Source organism: Vipera berus (genome assembly GCF_964194415.1).
Source record: "Vipera berus genome assembly, chromosome: 5".
NCBI classification, from domain to species: Eukaryota; Metazoa; Chordata; class Lepidosauria; order Squamata; family Viperidae; genus Vipera; species Vipera berus.
In genome coordinates this window covers 88,356,633-88,380,174 of record NC_138207.1, presented here as the reverse complement: position 1 = coordinate 88,380,174, position 23,542 = coordinate 88,356,633, and the positions used below count along the sequence as shown (strand labels likewise).

The window sequence follows — 23,542 nt, the reverse complement described above, 5'->3', positions numbered from 1 at the left end:
TGGGGCTTTGCTTGTTTGTGCGGCCCAGTTGCTGGCATGCCACAGCCCATGCCACCCCCCATGGACTAGGGGTTGGGGAGCCCTGTTCTAGAGGGCAGCTGTAGCTGCAGAAAAGGGATGATCCTGGGTCCCACTAGTGACAAACCCTGATTAGGAGGGACCCAGAGCAGGGAAGAGAAGAAAGAATAAGTGTTAGGCAGTCCTTCAAATACCTTGAGTTTGTTCCATATAAAGATTTATAAATAAAGATGAACATTTTGCATTCCACCTGGAAGTCAACTATGAGCCAGTGCAGCTCAAGAACAAGGTGTAACATGGGCATAATGAGGCATGCCCATAATTGCTCATGGTGCTGGATTGTGGACTAAATGCTTCTGGGTGCTCTTCAAGGCAGCTCTATGTAGAGTAGATTGCAGTAAATCATTCAGGAGGTAATCAAAGCACGAGTCATTGTGCCCAGCACCTCCTGATTCAGGAAAGGGCCAAATTGATGCAAAACACAAAGCTATGCAAAGCTCACATATACCCTTACTCATCCACAACTGCCTCCTGCTCTTCAAACAGGAGTTAAGAGAAAGGCCCAAACTGTCTACTGGTTCTGTCTGGGGTAGTCTTGTCTTTGGCCCAATCCAGGACCAAAAATAAAAGAACCTGGATCCCTCCCAGCCACTCCAGTTTGCTATGGTTAAGCTGAAACTTTTTCTATCCTATCCTCCACAACAAACACTGTGTGATGGAACTGTGTGATGGAACCTGGAGGTGCAGTGGGGCAGGGCTTTAACAACAGAGAAGCCCAGAGTAACAGACCACACAGTCCCAACTTGGATGTGGAAGGGGGGAAGAGATTCCCTGAGAGGGGGAATCACTCAGGATCTAGTAGGTAAGTAATGTATAGCTTTAGTTTGGCAAAAGTCTGTCCGTTAGGTGCAAGCATATAAAGCAGGGGTCCCTAACCCCCAGTCCGTGGACCAGTACTGGTCCGTGGCATGCCAGCAACCAGTCTGCACAAACAAGGAAAGTCCCATCCACAGGATGCAGGCAGCACACACCCTCCAGGCTGCAGAAAAACCTCTCTACACATAACCGGTCCCTGATGCCCAAAAGATTGAGGATCTCTGATATAAAGGACTGGACTTGATTGGATTTTGCTGTCTTGTCTCTGGGCTTGTGCCTGACATGGAGTTAGAACCTCCACAGCATCACTTGGCTGGATTTATTGTTCCTATGGGAAAATATTTATTAATGTGGACACATGGCTATTATTTTACAGAAATTTACATTCTAAATATACATCTCGGGAGATGTGAGATTTTGCATAATTATGACTATTACTCACGAAGAGTATCAAAAATATGTGGAATCCAAATTGTTTTGAGTTTCAAATAGGCTGCTCTAATCTCAACAAAGTATCCCAGCTATACCGGAAGTATTTCAAGCTTGAAACAGAGAGACACTCTGAATTTGGAACATCTCTGATGTGCATTTGTGTATGATTGCAATATTTCCCACAAGCTGGAAGAGAACTTCCAAACTCAGAAGGGAAATTTTGTCTTTGTAAATTTCCTATCTAAAAACACTTTCTCTATTTTTAGTACCATATCTATGTCCAAAGTGGGAAGATTCTCCCCTCCCAAATTGTCTTAATATTATGTTACCAAAATTTAGTGGCAAATTCCTGAACTACAGAGCTTCAACATTCTGCTGTTGTTTTTAGAATAAGCAATGAAATAGATGTATTAAGTCTTCAACATGCCTGTTATAACTAACCTCTGTGAAAAGGAAAGCCAAAAATTCTGCCTCTCTCCCAGATGCTGGTAGCCAAAAAAATAATAATCAAAAAGTACAGCCACAAGCAGGGAATAAGCTGAAATGACCTATAAATTGGCTTGATAATGTGGGTAGTTTCACACAGCTTTTAAACAATGACTCTGCTTTAGCCTATTCTCCAAACATATACATAATCTATAAGAAAATTCTTGCTTTGTTAATTGAGTACAGTTGAATAATTGGGTACATTAATATGAATGGAAACTAACCAAAGAGAGAAGCAACCTAGCACTAAGGAGAAATTTCCTGACAGTTAGAACAATTAACCAGTGGAACAACCTGCCTCCAGAAGCTGTGAATGCTCCAACACTGGAGGTTTTTAAGAAGAGACTGGACAGCCATTTGTCTGAAATGGTGCGGGGTTTCCTACCTGAGCAGGGGGTTGGTCTAGATGACTCCAAGGTCTCTTCCAGCTCTGTTATAGGTAGTCTGTCCTTTTTGAAATTGTTTTTGATATAAAAAGTGTTAGGTGTTCCAGTGATGTACTGGTTCATTTGCTTCAACTCAGGAAGATAGAATGCCCCAGGAGTTGTCGATATGGTTTTACAGAGGAATTATTGAGTTTAACATATGTACTTCTATAACAGTCTGGTTTCCTACAGCAACCAAACAGACAGGTACAGACACCAACTGATAGTTAGGACTGCAGAAAGAACAATTACAACCAGCCTGCCTTCCATAGAAGACCTATATTGCGTGGGTCAGAAGGAGGGCTGAGACCCTTCACATCCTAGACATAAACTGTTTCAACTCATCCCCCAAGGACACCACTATAGGGCATTGCATGATAAAGCAACTAGTGTGCCATCACTCTGCTGAAAATCTAATTCTCACAGTGCTGTCTAGTGTCTATGTATATTTACCCATGTAGTATGGCTGTTGTATTATCACTTATCCTTCTTATCATATTCTTTAATTTCCCCCCCCTCTTATTGGCATGATGATGATCATGATTCTGTTGCTAAAAGCTAAAAGCTTCTGCACCAGAGATAAATTCCTTGTGTGTCTAATCACAATTGGCCAAATGAAGTATTCTATTCTATTCTATTCTATTCTATTCTATTCTATTCTATTCTATTCTATTCTATTCTATTCTATTCTATTCTATTCTATTCTATTCTATTCTAGTCTAGTCTAGTCTAGTCTAGTCTAGTCTACTCTACTCTACTCTACTCTACTCTACTCTACTCTACTCTACTCTACTCTACTCTACTCTACTCTAATTTATTCACAACTGTCGTGACCATTGGGCTCCTACCCCTTCAAATTAAAAAAATGCAAAAGAGCCCTAAGACTCAAAGGTTACAGGTTATATGTATTCTGAAATAACACCTAAGACAATACAAATTATAAGATGACCTTTATAAGAAGGATGTTGAATCTGATAACAATATGGGCTGACTTTACCATAGCCAACCAAGTATCTCTCGATTCTTTTTTTCTAAGAAGACTTCACACTTGCCCTTTCTACTGATACTAGCACCCTCTAACATAAACTGTATCTTTTATTGTTTTTCTCTGCCCAACACCTATTTTTTGTTATCTATCTTCCCCCCCCCCCCTAGGGTGCTCAGGCACCTACACTTTGCCTGCTCTGGCTAATAGGCACTTCAGAATCATATATGCAAAGAGAGAATTAATTTCTCCCCCGCAAAAAGAAATTATGTCGGGATTTAGCCAGTAGGACTTCACACAGATGGGCACTCTACCTTTAATGAGTGATACAGACATTCCAGAAAAATGGCAGCATGGTATTTATTTTGTATGTATTTGCAGTTCATATCCCTGTTGATTATACAGTAGAGGTGACAAATAGATTTAAGGAATTAGATCTGATAGACAGAGTGCCTGAAGAACTATGGACAGAGGTTCGCAACATTGTACAACAGGTAGCAACCAAAACCATCCCAAAGAAAAAGAAATGCAAGAAAGCAAAATGGTTGTCTGAGGAAGCTTTGCAAATAGCTGAGGAAAGGAGGGAAGTGAAAGGCAAGGGAGAAAAAGAAAGATACGCCCAATTGAATGCAGAATTCCAGAGAATAGCTAGAAGAGATAAAAATGCCTTCTGAAATGAACAGTGCAAAGAAATAGAAGAAAAAAATAGAATAGGGAGGACCAGAGATCTTTTCAAGAAAACTGGAGAGATGAAGGGAACGTTTCATGCAAAAATGGGTATGATAGACCAAAATGGCAGGGACCTAACAGAGGCGGAAGGGATTAAGGTGGCAAAATTACACAGAAGAACTATACAAGAATGAGCTTAACGTCCCTGATAATCACAATGAGGTGGTCACTGACCTCGAGCCAGACATCCTAGAATGTGAAGTGAAGTGGGCCTTAGAAAAGCTGAGCAACAACAAAGCTAGTGGAGGTGACAGTATTCCAGCTGAGCTATTCAAAATCTTAAAAGACGATGCAGTAAAAGTGCTACACTCAATTTGCCAGCAAATTTGGAAAACTCAACAGTGGCCACAGGATTGGAAAAGATCAGTTTACATTCCAATTCCAAAGAAAGGCAGTGCCAAAGAATGTTCAAACTATCGCACCATTGCACTCATTTCTCATGCTAGTAAAGTTATGCTTAAAATCCTACAAGCTAGACTCCAGCAGTATGTGGATCGAGAACAACCAGAAGTACAGGCAGGATTTCGAAGAGGCAGAGGAACTAGAGATCAAATTGCCAACATACGCTGGATCATGGAGAAAGCTAGAGAGTTCCAGAAAAACATCTACTTCTGCTTCATTGACTATGCTAAAGCCTTTGATTGTGTGGATCATAACAAACTGTGGCAAGTTCTTAAAGAGATGGGCATACCAGACCACCTTATTTGTCTCTTGAGAAACCTATATGTGGGCCAAGAAGCAACAGTGAGAACTGGAAAAGGAACCACTGATAGGTTCAAAATTGGGAAAGGAGTCCGGCAAGGCTGTATACTGTCGCCCTGCCTATTTAACTTATATGCAGAGCACATCATGAGAAAGGCAGGGCTAGATGAATCAAAAGTTGGAATTAAGATTGCCAGAAGAAATATCAACAACCTAAGATATGCAGATGATACCACTCTAATGGCAGAAAGTGAATAGGAACTAAAGAGCCTCTTGTTGCAGGTGAAGAAGGAGAGTGCAAAAGTTGGGTTGAAACTTAACATTAAAAAAAACAAGATCATGGCATCCAGCCCTCTCAATTCCTGGCAAATAGATGGGGAAGAAATGGAGGTAGTGACAGATTTTATTTTCCTGGGCTCCAAGATCACTGCAGATGGGGACTGTAGCCAAGAAATTAAAAGACGCTTGCTCCTGGGGAGGAAAGCCATGGCAAATCTAGACAGCACACTAAAAAGCAGAGACATCACCCTGTCAACAAAAGTGCGTATAGTCAAGGCTATGGTCTTCCCAGTTACAATGTATGGCAATGAAAGTTGGACCATAAATAAGGCTGAGCACCAAAGAATTGAGGCCTTTGAACTATGGTGCTGGAGAAGACTCCTGCGAGTCCCTTGGACTGCAAGGCGATCAAACCGGTCAGTCCTACAGGAGATCAACCCTGACTGCTCTTTAGAAGGCCAGATCCTGAAGCTAAAACTCAAATACTTTGGCCACCTAATGAGAAGGAAGGACTCACTGGAGAAGAGCCTAATGCTGGGAAAGATTGAGGGCAAGAGAAGAAGGGGACGACAGAGAATGAGGTGGCTGGATGGAGTCACTGAAGCAGTAGGCATGAGCTTAAATGGACTCCAGAAGATGGTAGAGGACAGGAAGGCCTGGAGGAACATTGTCCATAGGGTCGCGATGGGTTGGACATGACTTCGCAGCTAACAACAACATTTGCAGGTCCCAAAGAAAAAGAGGTCAGCTGCTATATTAATTAAGCAACTGCTTCTTGTCTGTAGATGTAGAAACTGTTGTGTTTGGCGAAGTCTTCAGTAGGAAACCTTCTTTCCCTCATTCACTTTCACTTTCTCTTTGGTTTGTTCTAGAAGACAGATCTTTAATGCAATTCCCACAGTGAAAATAATAAGTTCACCTCTACTGTATTCTTAAGGAATCTGAAAGAAAAGGTGCATGTCATCTCTGTGTGAGACAGCAATTTTCTTCCTAGTCTTGTCCCCTAGTTCTAACAACTGTAGCTTGCTGCATTGACAGAGAAATTCCTCAGAGTCTCATCCTGTACAGATCCAAATGCATTGGGGAGGGCTCCTTTGAAATCCAGATATAGTTTCAATCATCAGATACTTGGATGTGAACACAGGAAGTGAATATATGCACGCACGTCATCAGCCTCTAGCAATACCTTTCCCCTTTTCTTTTTATGTAGGCATACCTGAACCACTCTCAGAGTAAAGGGCTGAATTTATGCAGTGTTATTGTAGCTTGAAGGGAAAGCTATCAGATAATATTATTTTGCTTTAGAAACAACAGAAGAGACCCTCATCAGAACATTTATGAAAAAGGAAAAACAAACATTTATTTATACAATAGTTTGCATAATTTTCCATCTCCTTTTTGTTATTTTTAAAGTGCCTGATCAAGTAAATATTGATCAGAACTCCATGAGTATTGTCTACTTGTGCTCTGTATAAGACTGATTGTTCTATCTCAGGGATCTTCAAACTTGGCCCTTTTATGACTTGTGGACTTCAGCTCCCAGAATTGCACAACCGGGCACTCATAAAAGGGCCATGTTTGAAGACCCCTGCTCTATCTGAAAACAAAGCTTGAAATTAACTCTTCTCCATCAGCAATTCAGCAAAGCATGAAATCATAGAGACATTGACTATATTACGCAGAAGGAAAACCCATAACTGCCTCTGAAGATACATCAGAGCTCCCACATAACTGTTTACTATTCATCAGAGACCTAAGAGAAATAGACAAGAGATCTGGCTGCCTTACAAAGACTTGTTCCTTACAACTTGGTCCCTGTCTCAAGTTTGTTGGAGAACCTGAGTCTAGTTCCAGGTTGTAGACCCTCTGGAACTCAGCCCAAGGTCTCTTAATATCCACTAGTGAAAGTGTCACAGAGACAAAATAGGTTGGCTTAGTTTCCACTAGAAATCTTTTGTGAAACCTTCATTTACATCAGGGGTCTTCAAACCTGGCCTTTTTTGACTTGTGGACTTCAACTCCCAGAATTCCTCAGCCAGGCATGCTGGCTGAGGTATTCTGGGAGTTGAAGTCCACATGTTATAAAAGGGCCAAGACTGAAGACCCCTGATTTACACCAATATTTGGCATAAGGTCTCCTGCCTTGAACAAGGGGTGAAGACCTCCTAGGTCCCTTCCATTATAAATCATAAGGCTGTAGTGTATCAATACTCTTTGAGAAAGAAGGAAGACATTGTTCCTGTATGCTCAGCTAGCTAGCAGCAGTCAAAACTCTAACAATTGTTATCCACAGAGCTGAACAATGGGTTATATTCCTTTTAAAGTTCTGATATGTTTCAGTGTGATAGAGATAACTGCCTGTGGGTTACACACTCAAAGTGACAAGTTTCAATATTTACTTAAATCCTGGGTCCATTCCTCATTTTGCAACAATTGTCTGTGTAATTTATTACTATCATTATATCCAGTCTTCTATCTTACTGAGTTCTTTGAACTGTATGTATTTTACTTAATCTTCCTTAATATGTTTGTTTTATTTACACATATCACAGAGAGCGTGCTGCGGCACTTCTGCTGTTAGTAACGAATCCAGCTGGTTTTTCTCTGAGGGTCCAGATGCTACTCAATTCATCAGCAAGAACCAACCTCTAGATGGTTCTAACTCAAATGTGAAAATGTACGCCCTTCATCACACATCTCTATGCCCAGCTATTATATTAATATAAAGTACTGAGTAGCCACTGTGATGTCAAATTTGTAAGAAGTAATCTAGGAAATCTTCCTGAAATTACAATATTAATTATATTTAAGAGCCACATAATTAAAGGTTTTGAAAAGTCTGTTGGAGGAATTAATATGGCTTCAATAAAGTCCTGATTCACTAATCTTTTGGCATCCTTTGAAAGTGTCAGGTATAAAGACTGGGCTGCTCAAATGTTTCCTGGAACATTTTAAATGCTTTTTACAAATTTCTCATGTACAATATTCAGCAAATTCAAGAAACTCAATAGTGGTAGGTAGTTAAAAGAACAAATATTATAAATAATGAATGCACGTAGTCCTTGACTTACAATTCAAAACAGGGCTGGAAAATTCATCATTAAGTGGTGCAGTTGTTAAGAGACTGCATCCTTTTATTAAATGAATCACCATGGTTGTTTAACAAGATACCATATAATCGTGATTTGCAACCTTCCCTGGTTGGCTTCTCCCTTTACTTTGCTTGTTAGAAGCCAGATTGGAAGGTCATAAATGGTGATCATATGACTCCAGGATGCTGCAGCTGTCATAAATTCAAGTCAGTTGCCAAGTACCCCGGACTGTGATCAAGTGACCACAGGGACATTGAAATGGCTGTAAGGGCAAACTACAGTTGTGCTTTTTTCAGCATTGTCATAACTTCAAACAGTCGTTAAATGAATGGTCATAGGTCAAGGTCTACCTGTAAATTCCATGATAAAAAAATAAAAAGAAAAGCATCTAATAGTGTATCTGATTCCACAGTACTAATTCAGGTGATGATCCATTAATTAATGTAGAAGGTAGATGTATATTCACAATATGTTTCTTCTCTCTTGTGAGAAACTCTTTTTAAACTCTTTAAAAGTGTCCTTTGAAATAGTTAGACATAACCAATTTAATTTTAGAGGGGAAAGATTGTATTAGGGAATCTAGGTAAGAGAATTCAAACAAAGAAGAGTTTATAATTTTTAAATCCATCTAGAAAGAATTGGTAATGTCATTCTGCACCAAGACTATCAAAATAATCCAACTGAATTCTCCCAAGCAAACAGGCTTTTGCATACCTGGCCAGCCTTATATAAACAATTAATCATGGTTTATAAAAACTATTAATCATGGTGACATATCATTATCAGGACAATCTCACATTGTGTAATTTTATATAACGAAGACAGTAGCTGTCTTTAGATATCATTCATTACCCCTCCATTGCTGGCTTGAATTCCTGTGTTATAGTGCCATGATTGATAGCATTTATACCTTCCGCACAGGTGGAGAAATATTTGCTATGTGTGCCTGTAGATATTTTTTACAGACAAGCCAATTTAAATCTGCATATTTCCTAGCACTGGGAATGGAAAGAATGGGAAGAAACAAGAAAAACCTTTTGTTATTAATTGGTTATTCCCAGTGGTGGGATTCAAATAAGTGAACAACCCCGTTCTCTGTTTGGATACCGCTTCAGGAAGTCCATTCTGGACCTGGGCAACAAAAAATTAGCTACTGGTTCTGCCGAAGTGGTGCGAACTGGCTGAATCCCACCACCGGTTATTCCTCATGTTAGCAAGATCATCTTATGTGCTTTTTATTAAGTGCAGAACAGCCTGACACACCCAGTGCTATTTACCTGTTGAGGCCAAAGCAATATTTGCCTACTAAAATTTAAGCAAATTTACTTTCAAACCTTGTTTGACTTAAAGGCAACGCACATAATTCCTTGCAGTGTTTGTTTACTTTGCTTCATACAAATGGCTTATATCAATTATGCAGATTAAAATATGATCATAAATTAAAAAATAGAGTAGGAACAAGATGAGATTTTTTTTCTCCTGAGCTTTGCTGAAGAAACTATCAAAGGGGGGAAAAATGGCAGCTACAATATTTTAGAACATTTGTCTCTTGCAACAGCTGCAGCTCTTTGGGAGAAAACAAATGGTCATCATGATTCATGTCTTCATCATCTCTCAATTAGATCACAGTGAACACACTTTACAAACGGCTACCTTTGGTAAATGGAGGTAGTTATGACCATGATTGACCCTGGAATTATAGTCATAAGTTGACTTTAGGTGAGGCAACCATGTGACCTCACTTAATGACCACAATCCTGGCTCTCCCCATTGTGGTCAGTAAGAGGGGTGGGTGAGGCCAAGCTCTATACTGAAACACCTCCCCAGTCACACATGGCCTGCCCTGGGCCACCCAAGGAATCCCTCACCCTCTGAGGCAGCCCTCACACAGCTTCCTGTCCAACAGGGTCCCACCTTCTTGGCCCTTTTCCCCCCATAATGCCTTGCTCCACTTATCTTTTCTGAAGTTCATCTTTCCCAATGACAAGCACTAGGCAGCCTTCCCATTCAGAAGCCGTGTTGTTCTATCCCAAGTGGGCACCAGTTTAGGAATGGCTGAAATTCTCGCAAACTGAAAATTGTGGCCACTTCCAAAATGGCAGCCACTTCTGGGCACCACTTGGCTTCTATCTATTTCTATTTTCTCCTTGAGAAAAGCATTATGATTTTCACTATTAGATAGCCTTTTACTTTGGAAACAAAGTACATTATATCTAGATTTCTTAAGTTCATAAATAGTTTAATTAAATTGCAGTTCAGCAATTGATGGTGGAGTTGATACCAGAATGATTCAAAATGTGAACTCATCTGCTCCGCAACAAGATTTTATTAAAACATACTTTATTTCGTGAGATTAAAAAAAGACTATTGCTATTTGAAACTTTTGACTATCAACTACATTTTTATTTGTCCCTAAAGGCGCTAAATATTCACAAGATGAAAATGTCAACTTTTCAGTTTTCCTTCTATAGTTTTTAGGTTTTAAAAAATCTAAAATACATAAAATATGCATTACATTTATCTTTTTTTTTCTTAACCTTGTATGATCTGTATGTGTCAGGTCCCCAAAGAAATGTATTTTAACCCCTATGCCTATTTTCCCTTTTCTGAAGCCTTTCTTTGTGGCCTGCCATTCTGTTCGGAGGGGGGAGCTTTTGGGATTGCTTGCACTGTCCAGCTATGATGCCCTTCCCCCAGGGGATGGAATGTCTCACCCTTATCTAAGAGATAAGAATATATATTTTTTGCGCTTGGATCCAGGAGAAATTGAAAGTGAGAAAGACCTTGAGGAGCCTGCCGAAAAGACCAGTTACCAAAACACGATGCCACCTGTGGACTGGCTGGGATTCAAACGAACACTGAGACTCTGTGGAGAGGAGTACTGAATGTTGCTTTTAATATATTGCTTTGCAGATTTATCTCTCAGACCTCACCTTGATTCCCTGCTGTCACTAGCCCCTAATAAAAGTTCCTTTTGAGACAATGCCAGTTTCAAGAGTTCTGCTTTCTTGGGAGGCTTAACTGAGGCATTTCTTCTATGAAATATTTTCTTCTCTCCAGTATACTAGATTATAAAACACTTTCATTAATCCAGAAAAAATAGAGGATGCCATTAGTGGGCATCTTCAACCTGTTACCTTAAAAAAAATCTGGAATTTTGGGCTCTCTAACCAAGAGGAGGTCACATTGTACCAAGACACTTCTGGGTTCAAAAAATTAGCCAGTGACATCACCGTTTCCCAGGGGATGCCCAGTTGGGGCCTCCTTTCATGTCCCTGACAGGAGCTGGAGTGAAGGACAGGAGCGCAACCCCACCTCACAGCAACACTTGAGTCTCAAACATTGGTTTGCTAACCTCCATATGAGCCACCGTGCTCCCCAGGTGGTCACATGAAACAAGGCTGTTGGATGGCTATCCTTGGATGCAATGATGGTGGAGAAAAATTAAGATTTTCTCACCCTTACTGCCATGAGGTAGGTCCTAATAGCAGCTCAAACCTGGGTTCAGACAGATTCAGTCTTCATCATCATCCAGGAGTGCTCCTGACGCCTCTTCATTTGCTTTATCTGAATCTTTTTTTTTTTACACAACCCAGGTATTTATGACATAAAAAGATGTAATCTTCTTGTGCCTTTTTCATGTACTCTCCTAATTACCAGAATTATATTTGGAGTGATAGCAAAGTAGTCAAGATGGCAGCTACACCAAAGCCTCTATTTTACAACATACATAAAACATAGCTACCATCTTGACTTTTGAATGTCCCATTTGCAACAATCAAAATCAAAAAGATCTGAGCAGATTCTGAACATATCCAGCCTAAACTACATTTAGCTTTCATTGAAATCAATGCACCAAATCAGAGTTAATTGTCCAGTATACTCCAAGGCCAGTGAAGTTCATGGGCACTTAAATACAGTTTACTATGGATCAAAGTCTGCTTCAATTCACTTTGGATTGAACATATTGGCATTTTTTTGTATCTAAAGACAAAAAATAGTCCTTTATGTAATTGAGTGATAAAAAGTGCTTATGCTCCTAGTATTTATATATTAGAGAACAGAAAGTAAGGAAAGCTTGTTTTTCTCTGAAGACATTTCACCTCATCCAAGAAGCTTCTTCAGCTCTGACTGGATGCTGGGGAATGGAAGGATTTATACTTCCTGCAGACAACTGGTCATTTGCATTCTTTTAGAGAATCACTGAGGCCACCTGGAGGTTTATCTGTGTCATCAGGGTCACCTGAGTAGTGCAAATGGGTATGGAGCCTTCTTGGAACTACTGAAAGGACTGTGTTGTAGACTGGAGAGAGATGATGTCATAAATCCCATAAAAGATCCAGCAAGAGCTCCTCCATAATAGACAAAGAGGAAAACAATAAACAAGGCTATATTGTCATTCCATATGTTGCAGGAATATCAGAAAAACTGAGGAGTATCTTCAGCCAACACAACATACATGCACAATTCAAACCCATGAATACACTAAGGCAGAGATTTGTCCACCTCAAGGATAAAACACCCAGACACAAACTGAGCAATGTGGCATATGAAGTACAATGCAACGAGCCATGTGCAGATATGTACATTGGGGAAACAAAACAACCACTTCATAAACGCACGGCACAACATAGGAGAACAAACGAATTAGGACAAGATTCAGCAGTCCATCTGCATTTAAAAGACAAAGGCTACTTTTTCTAAGACAGCCAAGTCCACATTTTGGACAGAGAGGACCAATGGTTTGAAAGAGGGGTCAAAGAGGCCTATCATCATCACAGTAGTCTCCTGATCTTTTTTCTGCATTTTCTCCAATCTTCTAAATTAAATTAGGAATTGATGGGGATTTACAAAAACTTGCCACCCTCTCTGTACTGCATCAAAATTGGTATTGTATCAAAGAACACTTTATACCAGACAGATACAACCCATTCTTCGTAGAAGCCATTACTAGGCATGTGTTAGTTCCAATATGTTATATTTTGATAGTCTACTGTTTTCTTTAGGACATCAGAGTTATGAGACCGTCTAAACAAAAACCATATCTGCACAACCTATTTAAACTGCTTGGATATGCACTTCCTTCCCCTTCTGAATGTAGAAGCATCGTTTGTCCTAGAGACCTCCGTGCCTGCCACTTACTTTCTGAACAATAATCTTCATGGTTCATTGAGAAAAGCCATGGCATTTCAATTAGTGCAAAATTGATTTGGGTTTCTAATGCAGCCATGGTTAAATATCACAATGAAAAGGACTAAGTGAGCAAATTCCAACTTTTTTCGTTGTCATGTAAATTATTTCTTAACCAAGGGTCTTCTTTGCCTTAGATCATTTTGTTATGTATTCATCATAAAAGGGTCACCCAGAGCAAATAAGCATAGGCAAAACAGAAAATCAAAAAGGATGAACATCTCACTGTCTTCCTCCAAACCAACATACACTTTAAAGCAACTTTAAACACTTGTCAACTTTAAGACTTGTGGACTTCAGTGACTGGCTGGGAAATTCTGGGAGTTAAAAGTCCACAAGTCTTAAAGTTGCCAAGGTTGGACACCCCGGCTTTAAACAATCATTGTGGCACTTCTATATTTTACAGTGAACATTTTAATTTTCAGTTCTATTAGTTTTGACGTGCACTTGTCACCTACTATTATAAAGCCTTTTCTCTTTTCCATTTTGAATGTGACAATGACTTCCAGTGCTCAGAAATATGTATTTCTTTTAAATTTACCTTGTGAAGTCTGTCATCTCCATCATAATCACACACATCTGTTTAGCGAGAACGATGATGTCATTGCTGGTGTCATCCCATATTTCAATCTCCTTATCAAGCTCACTCTTGACTTTCTTAAAATCAGCCACTTGTTCAGCTATCTTTTCTTTTTCCGCCTCTGGCAACTGAGTCATCTTTGCCTGCAAAATCAAGATCCACAAAACATCAGAGGACGTCCCCCTTTTATGGACTGGAAGGGAATTTAACAAATTATTACTGTAAATAAGATGAGACTGTGAAACAGCTAAGATCTAATCCACAAACATTTGGGCCAAATTCCTGTAAGAGGGCAAATTTTGACCAAACATCATAGCTACTAGCATAGTTTTATGCACAAATAAACCTTTCTTCCTGCAGTATTTTTTTTAATTTAACAGGCCACTCAATATCACTAAAAGAAGACAATTTATGCCGAACTACAACTACTTTGCTAAGTATAACATTGCACTTTTCCCTTCGTCAGAGATATCCAAATTTGGCAACTTTAAGACTTGTGGACTTCAATTCCCAGAATTCTTCAGCCAGCATGGAGTTGAAGTCCATAAACTTTAAAGTGGACGCTCCCTCACTGGAGGTTTTTAAGTGGCTAGACCAGGGGTGTCAAACTGCCGGCCCGCGGGCTGGGCACTTCACGTGGAAGCCACACCCACCCCATTGATGGCAATGGCAAAGCTGTCCCAATACATTGCGCGATGTCATGTGATGTCGTGAGTTTGACATGTCTGGGCTAGACAGTCACTTGTCTGAAATGCTATAGGTTCTCCTGCTTGAGCAGGGGGCTGGACTAGAAGATCTCCAAGGTCCCTTCCAGCTCTATTCTATTCTAAGTTGCCAAGTTTGGAGACCTTTGTCCTACAACAAAGGAAAGCAAGTATGTAAAGAGATATAGCGGAATAGACCACAACACTGAGGGAGACAGCTCTGTGCAGATTCCAACTTGCTTTTATTTCTTCCTAATCTGATTATTTAACTCGTATATTGAATTAATCAAAAGCAACTTGCTGTGGCGGTTAGGCTGCTATAAGGTGTGGTGTTTGGTGTTTCTCTTCACTGCCATCTAGTGGTCATTCAGACTTTTTTTCCCCAGAGGATTTGATTATCCGAAATACTACCTCTCTCCATATGTGTTTGTCCAGACATTAAAATCAGCAGAGAAAAGCTCTTTTGATAATGGCCACATTTTCAAAGTTCTATTTATCATTCCAGGTTTGGAATGTATTTCAGCATTACAGTAGAAGAAAAAAAGTAGACCAGGCATCTGGATCCAGATCTTCGGAAGCTTGCAAAGGGGTACAGGTCTCTAATTATGTGTATGCTTATTATACGCATGCTTAAACTGTGTATTTAATCCATGTGATCAAAATAAGCAAACATTTTCCAAATAGCTCCTCACTGAACAATCACCATTCTCATTTATCCTTCTTTTTTCTTATCTAGGTCTCACCCATCTTTTCATGTCACTAAACAGAATAACATTTCCCTGAAATGAATTTATCAGAAGGTTGTTTTTCCATTATCATCATTCACTGGAATCTAACATGCAACTATTACCAGTCTATACATTCTTACTTTCCTATCATAGTGGTATATGGTTGTATACCACTATATATTCTGAAATCAGTGTAGATGACACCAGTCCATACTTTCTGACATTTTAGCTCATTTGTTCATAACTGAATCAAAATGTTCACTTCCATAGATTCACGAAGTGCGCATCATAAGATCATACCCCCTTCATTCAGATCTATTCCAACTTTCCACTTTCTTTTAGGTTTACAAATACCAAACACAAGTATTTTTAGTCACTTGTAAAATAATGCTCTATTCCATATATTCCTTTTCCCATTTCAGTGGCAATCTTCTATATACTGTATACCATGGTGAATATCACCTGAGTGTTTAGATAATGACCTCTGCTACCCATTTTGGTTTTGGGAAATTGAGGCTTTTACTTATTTTGCAGTCAGTACATAGAGACCTGCTGTAATGTAGGGACTAAAGTATTGAACTAGGGCGGGGAAAATTTGCAGTCACACAATCTATATTCCAAGCATGACGAAGCCTGAATTATCCTACTTCAGACACATTATGCAAAGACCCAGCTCTCAGGAAAAGTGACTAATGCTGAGGAAGGTGGAAGAAAAAAGAAAATGATCAGCAGCATCAGATTTAGTTACAATGGTGATGAATGCACCAGTGGAAGACCTGAATGAACAGATTAGAGATAGATCATCCGGGGGGAAAAAATCTACTTATGTGGTCTCTATAAGTCAAAAACAATGATGTCACATGACTAAGCAATCAACCACCCTGGCTTGCTTATGCATAGTGTGAGCTATGCTTGGAATACAATTGGACTTTGGCCGCACTTGTGGTATAATGGGCTCTTAAATTTGTTTTGGGCTATTATTTTCTATGTCCTGAATTCTAGCCCTGAAGTGTGGAATGCTGTAGACATATTCTAAAAGCCTTTTAGAAGAATGAAATATGTTCCTCATTTATAGAAGGAAAGTATTCAATATGAAGAGATGGGGACAGGAGGGATGCAGTGGAAGCTGGATCCACAACTACTTCATTCTCTTGCCAAGCAGTCTTCCTGAATTTGAGTACCGTTGAAGGAATAACTTTATATGAAGATACATTGAGACTGTTCTCCAAGGCATGACATATGAATATACTAATCAGTCATTTTTAAGGTCCATGTTCAATTTTTCCTTCTAGTTATGCTTTAATTTCCAGGGATTGCCTGGAAGCTCCTTTTTAATGATCACCATCTTCTTTGCAGCTGTCAAGGATTATACCATCTGCCTTGCCAAAAGGCGATCAGAATGAATTGCTCTGAAATTGCTGTGGAACTGTTCAAAATTTTAAAATAGCAAAATGTCTGACATGTTTAGAAAGAAGATGGTAGCTTGAAGATACAAAGATACAAAAATTCAGTTATTCAGTTTGCTGCCCAAAAACAAGCTCATCACAGTCTGGAACCAAAAAGAAAAAGAAGAGAACATGACCTCATTCTCACTTCTACGTTTACTAGAGATAGGGAGCAACTAGCTTTTTCCTAATAGTTTCCTAAGTGCACTGCAATAAATCCTGTAACATAAGCAAAGAACTGTCCTATCAGGGTTTTAAATAAAAGTAGACAACAATCTCAAGAGCCTACATGCTTGAGCAAGAAAGACCTAGAACCAGCCAAGTATCAGAAGGCAGAGCTGATGGGTTCAACGCGCTCATAAATGGTTTCCTACATTGGAGGATGTCACCTCTGATACTTGGCTTTCTGGGCAATGGGAGGCAGTGCCCATGTCACACTTAGTTCCACATGCTTCTGGGTGGTAACTGGTGATAAGGATTGCCATCACCCTGAACAATTCCAAGCACATTACTGCCACTTCCCATGAAAAGCCAAGCAGAGCAGGGCCCCGTTCTAAAATAACATTAACATTGGAAGAATGACCTGTCCATCCATCCCTCTCTTCTGTTCTGTGCTATTTTAAAATTTCTCTTGAAGGGTTGGGGACATTCACAGGAGGACCTGGGTGTGGTTCAAAAGACAAAAAATAATAACTTGAGAAGGTTGAAACTCTTCCCCAAATCATATCTCAGGTCCCTTTTGAGGTTTTCTAGGCACTAAAAGTATTCAGGTGGAGAAGGCAGAATTTAACCTATTTATAGATTTACCATATTTTCCCATGTATAAGACGCTATTTTTTCCTGCAAACACCCTGTTCAAAAATCAGGTGCATCTTATACAAGTGCAGTGACTTATACATGAAAAAATAATGGTAACCTCCACAGCTCAGGGCATGCCTGTGTGGATTCTTTACATGCCACTGCCATGGTGCCTAGTGCAGGTCTCAAGCCCCTGTCGGCTTGCCACTAACAGGAGGGGGGAGGGGGAAATATCATCGGATGGCGGTGTCTGGAGGCAGCGAATGGGACCAGCAGCATGGATGACAGCAATAGACCTTTCCCTCCCTCGTACCTGTATGGTGGCCAGGGACCCTGTGGAACGCAGCTGCTCGATAATAGCGGCTAGCCGAACTTCCGTTTTATAGATGGCACATGACACCAGTGAGACTAGTTAAAAAGTTCAAAAATACTTCAAATGTTTGTTGGAAATGTAATCAAAGACCAGGTACTTATTACCATATCTGGTGGTCATGTCCTAAAGCAAAAAGGTTTTGGCTTAAGATACATTTATGGTTGGAGAAGATGATTAAAAAAACAAATAGAATTTAAACCAGAATTGTTTCTCTTAGGAATGATAGGCCCCAACTATGACAAGGAGAGCGGGTACTTAATGTTACATGTATTGACAGCAGCAAGAATTACGTATGCCCAATATTGGAAAAATGAAAAGTTACTGACTGAAGAAGTATTAATTAAGAAAATATTGGATTAACTTTAGAGATTAAAGAGAAAGAACATTCAGTTTACTATAGAACTTGGAACAAATTCTATCAATGGCTAGATAAGCGAATTAGCGAGAAAGGAATGTGATATGCAATTTTGAATGTATTTGAGTAAGAATGATACCATACATTAATATTGTTTTTGATAATCTATTATACCTATCATTGTTATTATTAGCTTTATTACCTTTATGTATGTATAGTTACCCAGACAATACGCTGTTTGCCAAATATTGAATGTTATTGGGGGAAAACCCAACCCTCTCCCCCAACCTTTCCTCTACCCTATCCCAAACCCCCATTCCCTTAACCCAGGGGTAGGCAACCTTGGCTCTTTTATGACTCGTGGACTTCAACTCCAGAATTCCTGAGCCAGCATAGAGTTGAAGTCCACGAGTCATAAAAGAGCCAAGGTTGCCTACCCCTGCCTTAACCTCTCCTTTAACCTTAAAAGGTAAAGGTAAAGGTTCCCCCGCACATGCATGCTAGTCGTTTCCGACTCTAGGGGCCGGTGCTCATCTCTGTTTCAAAGCCAAAGAGCCAGCGCTTGTCCGAGGACATATCTATGGTCATGTGGCCGGCATGACTAGACGCCAAAGATGCACAGAACACTGTTACCTTCCCACCGTAGTGGTCCCTATTTTTCTACTTCCATTTTTACGTGCTTTCGAACTGCTAGGTTGGCAGAAGCTGGGATGAGTAACAGGCCTTCACTCTGTTACGCGGCACTTGGGATTCAACCCACCAAACTGCCAACCTTCTGATCGACACAGCTCAGCATCTTAACCCACTGAGCCACCGTGTCCCTTCCTTTAACCTTATAAAAACTAAAAAAAACTTTTCCCCCCAAAAAAATAGCGGCTAGCCAAACTTCTGTATTTGCCGGTTCAGCTGTTCGGTGCTCTGCCGAACAGCTGATTGGTGTGGAGAAATGGTGGGGAGTTTAAAACCTGCCTTCGCTTCCCTTTCCTTACCGTCATGCCGATGCTCACGGCGGTTTGTTTACCAGAGTCGGAAGGCTGCTGCTGTGAACTGACTATGCATGCTGATCGTTCCGATGCTGGTTAGGTGGGGGGGGGCAGCCAGGAGGCATCTATTTAGAGCGCTGGGAGGCGGTTTCCCCCAGTGCTGACTTTGTTTGCTGTAAGCTTGGATCTCGCATGCTAGAGCGCCTTATACAAGGGTGCGTCTTATACACAGAAAAATACGGTAGGTCCAGTTCTGCTGCTTAAATATAATAATAACTTTAAACATTATCATTTCCTTTGTATATTTTGAAGTTTATTGTTCCTTGTGTTTCTAATGTTTTCTTTTTATATCCCTTGGATGATAATAAAATATCTATCTACCTACTCTCTGGCACTGGATGCAAATTAATATTGCAATGGGAGGCAAAAACATGCGCAGTTCACCAGTGCTAGTTAGAAAAACATTAAAATATGCTTTCCTTGGTTAATTAGCTGATTCATTTGAACACAATTTCATTTTTATTTTAAGGGTTCATGTTTATAAAACTGCATATGATGTTTTCTTTTTTCCTGCTACTGTTTCCAATATTTGCCCTTGTACATACAATACTTTGTTGACAGAACTGTCCTAGAATTGCAAGCCTGGTAAAAAGCAGGAGGAGCCCATTGGCCTTTACAGTGGAAAGCCTAACAAACTTTAAGAACACTGAGGGAGCAACAGTACAATTATAGTCAGAAATGGGACCCTTGCAGGAGATATTTCTGAATACCGGGGAGATGAAAAGCATGAGACAGAAATTCAAAATCAGTCAGTCTTAATTACCCTAAATTTTGTAAGAGAAACACTTTGGCAGGATTTCAAAACATTGTTATTTTATCCTACTAGCAATACAAATCTTTCCAGAAATCCAAGTGACTCTTGTTCCGTGAGCTTGCCAGCCTCTTAGAGCATGACATTAATTTTGAAAAACCCCTGGCATCAGAGAGGCATTCTGGATCTAGACAAGGCTTCTGATCCTCAAAGTTCCCCACTGTTGGTAAGGCAAGTGACAAATGGCACCAGATAGAGTTAGAATCACAGGTTTGCACAGTGCTATAATTTATGTCCCTCAAGATAGGCCAGGTCAAGGAACAGGCATGGCAGGAATTCCAAGAACTCTCTTCAGTGTTGTAAAATATAGAACAATAACAGAATCTTGAAAACCTATCCAGTTTCTCTCTGCCCCACCTTATACCAAATCAAATTAAGGTGGGGGTGTTTCTTTCTTGAGTTTCCATCTATTTAGGATGTGTATAATCTTTTCTGCAATGCCCTCCCCATTTCATTCCTTCCTGGTCTTAGTACATACTCCTTCAGACCTGGCAAAGAAAGATTGTAGGATGTGGCAGCTGATGCCACTTTGTTTCCCACTTCCCAAGGAAACATGACAGAGTCATTCACCTTAATTACTCTACTTATAAGTTGTGTTCAGCTATTATTTTGATAGGCTTTCAGCACTATAAGGTATTCAAAGGTTGGCATAATTAGAGAGATAAAGCTATATCAGCACCTTTGGGGCAATTTGGCAACTCACTCACTTGTGGTCCAAAAATTATCCATTAGGTCGAAGGGGACATAGGTATAGCTCCACTGTTCCTGGCTCCAGACTCTATTAGATATGTGGTTACACCTGCCAGGTATCTTAGTCAGTTGGAGTCATTCTTGCTTGCATGGTGCCATGCGTTTCCACCAGCCGTCCTGTACGGCAAGTATAAAAAGACACCATTGGCTAAAAGACTCTGCTCCTGTGGCTTAGGAGAGGTGGATACCATTGGACACATACTCCTTCGATGTTCCTTCTATAGAGCTATTCAGAAAAAAACATATCCTCCACATAATTGATAGGTATCCTGGTCGTTCGGAAAGTATTTATCTCCAGTGGCTGCTTAAGGATGAGCAGGCAGTTATCACGGCGCAGGTGGCTAGATTCTGAGCAGCAGCATTGGGGATTTGCCAAAAACATAAATAAACATTTTAGGTCTTTTAAATAATCTTTTATAATTAATTTTATTCAGTGCTTTTTTTCTAAAAAAAAAAGGTGCCGGAACTCAGAGGTGCTGTCACTGGGAGCGATGCTGGTGTCTTGCTACAGTGTTGCCGCCCGTCCTTTGCACCCCCGCCCCTGTGGCTCGGAGCCACATGCCGTGGGGATTCCCCTCCCCACAGCCGCTGTGGGGATTCCCCTCCCCGCAGTTGCCACGCCACGGCCCGTGCTGAGCCCCCACCCGGAGCTGCTCCAAACCCCGACCCAGAGCTGTGTTCCTCGTGGCAGTGGTCTCCGGCACCAAACAGCCTCTTTCCAACCACATCCAGAAAAATTTGTAACAAACATTGGAATTCTCAAGGCCATGTTTGGTATTTCCCAGCAATCTGTTACTGGAAGGAAAAAGCAAACCCTGCTGCGTTACTGATCCCAGAGAAGCATTTGCATGTATGCAGGTATCCTCAGGGTGCCATAGTTATGGATGAGAAATATTGGTTGCAAAGTTGGCATTTCTGGATGTAATACAGATATTTTGGACTTATTTTTGTTTCTTTGCATGTTTGATATTTTTAAAAAGGCATATGCTACTGACTACACTTATGGACATATGTAACATCTTTTGCTAGGATACATGACCACTGCTTGTCCAGAATGTGAAAAGTGAAAGATTGTGACTAAACAAAATTTTAATGTACAGATAATACCACCAGAAATTATTTTAGCTGTTTTAATAAATGTTGTTATTGATGTTAAGCTCACCATGGAAAACATATATTGTTATGTATACACTAGGTTAATTATTTAAAGACTGAACTGCAACATAATTAGATTCTAAGTCGGTGTTGACAGGAGGGCAGAGGTCCACCCCGAGGCCTCTCGTTTGTGGAGTTCCTCAGGGGTCGGTCCTCCCTCCCCTCCTGTTGAACATCTATATGAAGCCGCTGGGCGAGATCATTCATGGTTTCAGGGTGGGGTATCATCAGTACGCTGATGATACCCAACTTTTTCTTTCCACCCCAAACCAACTCAGTGATGCCCTCGACATGATGTCCCGTTGCCTGGAGGCGGTTCGGGTTTGGATGGGGAGAAACAGGCTCCCACTCAATCCTGCCAAGACTGAGTGGCTGTGCGTACCCGCATCTCGAGTGAATCATTCTTCTCCATCTTTAATGATGGGGGGTGAGGTGTTACCCCCCGTCGATAGGGCTCGTAACTTGGGCGTCCTCCTGGATTCATGGCTCAGTTTGGAAGATCATATAGGAGCCATAACCAGGGGGGCTTTTGCCCAGATTAGCCTGGTGCGCCAGTTGCGGCCCTATCTGGACCGAGATGCTCTACGTACAGTCACTCATGCGCTCGTGACCTCCCGGTTAGACTACTGCAATGCTCTCTACATGGGGCTGCCCTTGAGGACCACTCGGAGGCTTCAGCTGGTGCAGAATGCAGCTGCGCAAGTAGTAATGGGAGTGTCCCGATACTCTCATATAACACCTCTTCTCCGCGAGCTGCATTGGCTTCCAGTTGCCCTCCAGGTGAGATTCAAGGTGCTGGTGATGACCTATAAAGCCCTAAATGGCATGGGTCCGGATTACCTTAGGGAGCACCTGCTGCCAGCATCAGCTTCCCATCGTCCTGTGCACGCCCACAGGGAGGGCCTCCTTAGGGTTCTGCCGGTTAGAGATTGCCGGCGGGTGATTCCCAGGGGGAGGGCGTTCTCTGTGAGGGCGCCCGCCCTTTGGAACGAACTGCCGATGGAGCTTTGGACTGCCCCTGACCTTCGCTCATTTCGCCGGGACTTAAAAACCTGGTTGTTTGAATTGTCTGGCCTGGACTGAGGGATTTTAAATTTTAAATTATATTAATTAAATCAAATCAAATTAAATTAAATTAATTTTACAATTTTAATTTTTACTGTTATTATTAATTGTGGGCTTGTACTAATTTAATTTCATTTTATTCTCTTTTTTGTACTGTTTTAACTGCCCTGTGAACCGCCCTGTGTCCTTCGGGAATAGGGCGGTATATAAATTCAACTAATAAATAAAATAAAATAAATAAATACTCTATTTTTCAAAACACACAACAGTCTAAACAGTAAAAGTAAAGTCCAATTTAAAAATATTTCATTCTTAAGAATTGTTTAATTTAAAGTGGCTTAGTTGTAATAGATGGTTATAGATTCAAAATAGTTTTCAAGAGTGTAGAAAAGATACTAATTTTTTTCTAGCATCAGCAAAATTAGACATATTACATTGAGAAAAATGGTTCTCATTTCTTTCCTGTTACCTTTATTGATTTCATTGCAGTTAACATGGGAAATAGATTATTTTGTTATCTA

The 23,542-nt window shown here is 40.5% G+C and overlaps 1 protein-coding gene across 1 annotated transcript in view; it reads right to left on the bottom strand.

The window, feature by feature from the left end:
• The window catches only part of CTNNA3 (catenin alpha 3), a gene marked incomplete at its 5' end in the record, with an annotated part of 847,188 nt that overhangs the window by 51,059 nt on the left and 772,587 nt on the right, over positions 1-23,542 (bottom strand). The window contains one exon of the mRNA XM_081329881.1: positions 13,756-13,937. Within this exon, the coding sequence (XP_081186007.1) occupies positions 13,756-13,937 (182 nt within the window). The remainder of the gene's footprint in view (positions 1-13,755; positions 13,938-23,542) is intronic.